This window comes from Uloborus diversus, chromosome 1, assembly GCF_026930045.1.
Source record: "Uloborus diversus isolate 005 chromosome 1, Udiv.v.3.1, whole genome shotgun sequence".
NCBI lineage: Eukaryota > Metazoa > Arthropoda > Arachnida > Araneae > Uloboridae > Uloborus > Uloborus diversus.
Window position 1 is genome coordinate 85,930,512 of NC_072731.1, and position 6,000 is coordinate 85,936,511.

General features: G+C 31.8%; 1 protein-coding gene across 1 annotated transcript in view; it reads left to right on the forward strand.

Annotated features, from left to right (window-relative positions):
• The window catches only part of LOC129230920 (N-alpha-acetyltransferase 15, NatA auxiliary subunit-like), a 275,701-nt gene extending 271,904 nt beyond the window's left edge, over nt 1–3,797 (forward strand). The window contains exon 21 of the mRNA XM_054865206.1: nt 3,541–3,797. Within this exon, the coding sequence (XP_054721181.1) occupies nt 3,541–3,735 (195 nt within the window). The 3' untranslated portion in view covers nt 3,736–3,797. The remainder of the gene's footprint in view (nt 1–3,540) is intronic.
• The last annotated feature ends 2,203 nt before the right edge of the window (nt 3,798–6,000 follow it).

Genomic DNA, 6,000 nt, shown 5'->3' on the forward strand with positions numbered 1-6,000 from the left:
CTGGAATGTACCCTACACTGTGCTTTTTTATTATGACAGACATTTAAATATAGGAAATTAAAGATGCTTATATTCTCAAAGCATGATGTAATGTTTAAAACTTTTTTATCAATTTAAAAATCATTTTTATGCTAGTGCTTAAAATGACCATCAAAGCTCAAAAAGTTTTAGATTGGGTTTAGTTTTTAATGATTTTTATAGAATATACCCAGCTGCTCCACAAAATTTCAAAATGCTCCTCAAATTGTTTCTCCAAGGTTAGCCATACATATAATGTCATTTTGTAATTATGGTGTCCAATGATTCAGCTTGTATTAAGTGTTTAATTATATGGAAGTTTTATAGCATTAGATGTCACATTATAAAGTTTTAATATCACCTGATTTGTAGGCTATGGGAAATTGAAAGTGGTAAATGGAATTGATATGTCTGTTAAATCTTAAATAAATGCAAGCTTATTTTATTTATTCATTTGTTAGCATTTCTATGTAATGTAAAATATATATATATATTCAAATTTTAAGTCTCGCAGTTTTTCCTCTTTTTTGATTATGGGCTGTTTTTATCCCTGAGTTAACCAGAAGTTGTTTCTTTCAGTTGGCGCTGTAATTATCAAAGCGTTCCATTGCTGTTTTTTCGGGCTAGAACAAATTCAAGATCATTCTTCATTAATTCTCTCACAGATTTTCCATTCTCATATTGCTCAGAACTTCAATACGTTGTTCAAAATTCATAAAATGATCTCCCACAGTCTTTGTTTCCAACCGAAATTGCACATACACACTGATCGACTAATAAAATTAGCAGATGGATCATTTTTACTTGAAAATTTTCAGACTTTGTTAACAGCAGCTTTGTTAAGACTTTGTTCAGGTACGCTGTCCCTATGTGCAAGGTCGTGCGGTGCACGACGGAGCCAGAGTCCAAAAGGCACCGAGGTCTCCAAAACTGACAGTGAAATTATACTGTTCATTAAAACAAGCAATTCTCCTTGCTGCCTATCTATAAGGAAAAGTTATTGCCTGGTTGAGTCTAAATATGCTATTCAAAAGCGAGATCTTTTACACTGAAAACACATGATGCTAATTAATGCATAAATTAGCATTTTTCTTCATATGTGGAGCCATGAATGTTATTTCGGTGGGTCTATAATTTCACAGGGTTAAGCATATGAAGCAGTGCAAGAAATTTGCTATTCCCTATTTAGGTTCTTGCGGTGAATGTTATAATTCGTGCAATGTCCTTTCGTGATTTTTAACTATTGTTTGTGGTAATTTCACTGCATCATGTTATCATACGTTTAAAAATACGGTAAGCACATTTTCATATTATTTACTTGTGCGTAATATGCATATATTGTAAACAATAATTCAGATTAATTTTTTAGTTCCGAAAAGTAACGACTTGACCATAATTTCTTGATTTCTCCATCCCCTTTTTCTTCAATTATTTGTGTATTAAATTAAAGAAAGAGCTTCAAACAATGGGTTTGTTTAAAGTATTAAATTCAATGCCTTTTTGACGATTTCGTATTGTAGAATTATTTGTTTTACCGGTAAGTTTCAGTTTTAGATTTTTAGGTGGAATGTCCTCTACAATATTATCCTTCAGTTTAGAAATATAATCAGTACTCTCCTGTTCCGTGGCGTAACCAGACAGGGGGGTCCACAGGGCACCCCTCCGGTTGCACAGTCTAGTGACCCCTCCCCTCCAGAATGCTTTTTTGAATGTTTTTCAAAAATACTTATTTATTTTTTCCTTATTATTTTTCTTTTTCATAGTTAGCCTGAAAATAAGAAAGTTTTCAAAATACTACTTTTCTGAATCTCCCACCCCGCCAAAAGCATTACAGAGCATCTCAAATTCCGTTTCCAAATCTTCAATTTGGCAAAATTTCGCGAAAACTCCCGAATACAAAATAACATTGGTTGAAACTGCGTTCGAAGATCACTTAAAATTGCGTTTTTAGAGCTTCAATTTCAAAAGATCGCTGGCCCTAATGTTACCAAATATGTTCTTACAATCACGTCTTTAAGACTTCAATGTCAGAAAATATTCAAGCAAGGGCCTCCAAACCTACTTCCTTTAAAATCATCAAAAATTGGGTTTTTCAAACATGACTTACAAAAAATTTAAGTTAGAATAAATAATCTCTGAATCATTTCTCCTAATATCATAGAATACTGTTTAGGTTTTTCGAACTTAAATTTTAATAAAATTTCCAGGGGGAGCTCTAGAATTACTTTCTTGTAAAAATCTTCAAAGTTGTCTACAATTGCATTTTTAGAAGTTCAATTTCAAAAAATTGGAGGGGAGAAAAAGAATTGATTTCTATCTATTTTTCAAAAAAAAAAAAGTTGCACCACTGTTCCTGTTGTCATGTTTTGACATTCATAAAAGTTTTGTTAATTGTTCATCACTTAAAGATTAGATAGATTTTCAAAGTTGCTTTAATTAAGATATTAAAATATTTTCTTTTTCCAAAACGCATTATTAGCATATCAGAGGAGCTGCCGAACTTGGAATAATTTCGAGATATGAAGTAAAAACATACACCATATTGCGAAATTAAATATTCACACTTTATGTTTTGTATAAATTAAATGCCAAATGTATTTTTTTCCATTTTATATTTGTCTACAAAATCTTCCTCCAGGTAAGGGGTGGATCCAAAAATTTTTGTAAGGGGGTCAAGTCTCAATAGCAGTAGCCTAATAAACGAACCCAGTCAATCCTGTGAATTTTGACATGCTGGCAAAGAAATAATTTACAGAATCAAACAAAAGAATGGTTAATGTTGATTCTATTCACTACCTTTTCAGATCTAAAAAACTGAAGTTTAATAATGATCATAATAAATTTCTTGTCGCAGGGGGTCAACTGACCCTTTGACCCTCCCCTAAATCCGTCCTTGCTCCGGGTGCTAACTATATTTTCCTCGAACGGCAGAGCATAAAGGCGTTCACAAGACATTTGCACAACGGCGCCGATCAGGCTTGTGGCGGCCCTGCAGCCAATAAGACTTCTCCTCCTTGAACTGAAAAGCTGTAGATTCCAAATAGAAAGTGAATCGATTTTCCTAAAATTGGGATGGACACATCCACTCGGCGGCTGTTCAGAAGGATTGAGTGGTTGCTAGGGGTGTTTTTAACATTAAGTCTATGGGCTAAAATATTCGTGTGCAAAACATTGGCCATTAGGAGGTGTGGCCGCTCGCAGAGGTTTCACTGTACCTTTTTTTTAATGTGTGGGACGCAATTAGAATAAACACGTACAATTGTTATTCAAGCTATCAATAACATGTGTTTTTATTTATTTATTTTTCCAGGTCGCAGTACTGTTTGAAATGTTTTTGGTTATTTATGGGAATGGTTTTTTTTAACAAAAGGGATATATTTTTGCTGATTGAGTAAAATAGGATGCAGTGGTTTTTTTATTATTACTTTGCTAATAAAAATGCATTCTTATCCACATTAATGTCTAAGTAACTGTTTTAATTTCATAATATATGTTACTTATTTGTATTTATCAATGTTACAGAATTGTATAGAATCTTTGGAAGCAATGAGAAATGGCGATCTAGGCTCCTGTGATAAAGAAATGGCCTCTTTCCTAGCCAAGTGTAGAGAACTTTTTCCTTATGCAATCGTGTTTAGGCAACCTCATGAAAATAATGTCAGTTTGACGCCTAACTCGGTTGCCAACCACGTGGACGGTGTATCCAAAGAAGAATAATTCTCAACTAGTGCTTGTAATCCACTTCCACTTGTGTGCTTTCCTAAACTTCGATCCCTCGCTTAGACGGTGGTTCCACATGAATAGAACCAAAAGTATAAAGTTGCCATCACTATACCTCAGGTTTCAAGCAGCGGGATGCCCGCACGACATTCTGTGGGCCTCGTCAGTATGATGGTGGAATGGATCGCAGTTAGCTAATAGGTTTCTTTTTTTTAAGAAGAAAAAACTGAAAGCTGTTGACTTCAATGGCTATGTGACATATAATTCAGAACTTTTTTAAAATTTCCGCATGAGCAAAAGACTATTGCGGCCCAAACAATGGAATGTTCTTATTAAGAGAAAATGAACATATGGTTGAAAGTGTGATTGGAAAAATTGCTAGTCTGTCCTGACATATTTTGAGACTCTTAGTTTATTGCCCAAACGTCTGTATCATAGATAAGTATTTGGTATTTTGAATGCACAGCTATTGATGTATTCTTCGTGCCCATCAATTGTGCTCAATATCACATAAAAATTAATTGGAGAGTTATGCACTCTTTGAAAGAACTTTTATGCCTGTGGAACAATACATATCTGTACATTACATAAATAGAATATCAAACTGCTGAAGCCTTCTATCATTTTTTTTCCCCTTTCGTATGACTAACAATTTACAGAATTTTGTTTATTTTTAATTTTTTTCTGTATTGAAGAATTTCATTCAAGTGTTGTAATTTTGAAGCTGTCACAATCATTTCTTCTAATTTCTAAACAGTCAACATCGTAAGAGGTTTTGATAAGTTAACCATTTACACGTGTTTATGTTTTAGTTTTCAAGTAATTAAGTATTTCTTTCATTTGTAACAAGAATGTATGTAGTACATCTTATTTAATCATGTCAGTATAGAATTTGTTTTAGAATTCATTTCATCAATACCCAATTTATTAAGTGATTCTGTGTTAAATTTGTAATAGAAACCAATACCTTCAGTTGCTGTGCATTCTCAATACATTAAATGCAGACAAGCATTTTATAATGAGCCTTATTTTTATACCTTACCGGCTACTACTTGTTTGGTTGTTAGCACAGTCAAATCATCTGGTACCAACATAAAATTTGCTTTGTGGTCCTTCTTAAAAGCATCAATTCAGCCATAACTGTAATTGTAATGTTTTTTTATCAAACTGAAATACGCTTGTTTAGGTCAGTTACTTCAACAAAACATATTTATTCACCACAGGGTTCACCGATATATATCCGATATTTATTTTGAAAATATCATGATATTTTCAATATTTATTTTTTCAACTATGGTATTTTCAATATAAAAATTATATTAATCATAGTAATATTGTTCATTTATTATTATAAATAATTAAAAAGTTATGTACTATATTTTTATTATCTATTAATACATCATTAATATAACAAAGTAATATAATATTCTTTTTTATTTTATATTCATAAAACTATTCGTAATGTCACAACTTTTATTCAAATTAAAAGGCCTACATAAATATTAAACGTTGGTCGGAAAAAAGAAAATGTCTTATGACTGTGCCCCGATTAATGCATATTTTTTATTTCTGAATCACACAACTAAAAGTAGCTAGTAGAAAAAAAATGAGCAACTCAGTTAATTCTAATTTAACTCTATTAAAATTGATTAAAATGTTAAATGAAGTATTAGATGTAAATAATGAAAGAAACTTTAATTTGAAGTCTACATATTGTCTTAAGAAAGTAAGGAGTGATTTGAGGATGCAGTTACTATTTTGAAGACTTTAGTTTGTGCTGATTGAAAATATTGGATATATATCAAAATATCCGACATAAATCAAAATATCCGATGTAGACCAAAATATCAGACATTTTCGATATTTTTTAAAATATCATGATATTTTCGAACCCTGTTCACCAGTTAAGTATTTGTATTTTTCTATCCTTGGCCATATCATAAATATTTTCCTTATGGATGTTGTTGTCAAATGTTGTTTATCTGGCTTGTAAATCAACTTTACAGTTACAGTATATATTGTAGCTCTGATACGTTGAAGTATGATCTTGATCATGTTTACTTGTTTTGGGTTAATAAAAGGTAATTAGCATTAAGTTGTTGGATTACTTTTTGAAACTGTTCCAACTCTAATTCTGCTGCAATAACGCATCCCTCTTTCACTGAAATCCTTGAAAAGAATTCAACACTGTCAAGTTTATGTCTCAACTTATTAGAGCCACACTATGTTTATCATGTTATTAAGGTTTTTTTTTTTTTTTTT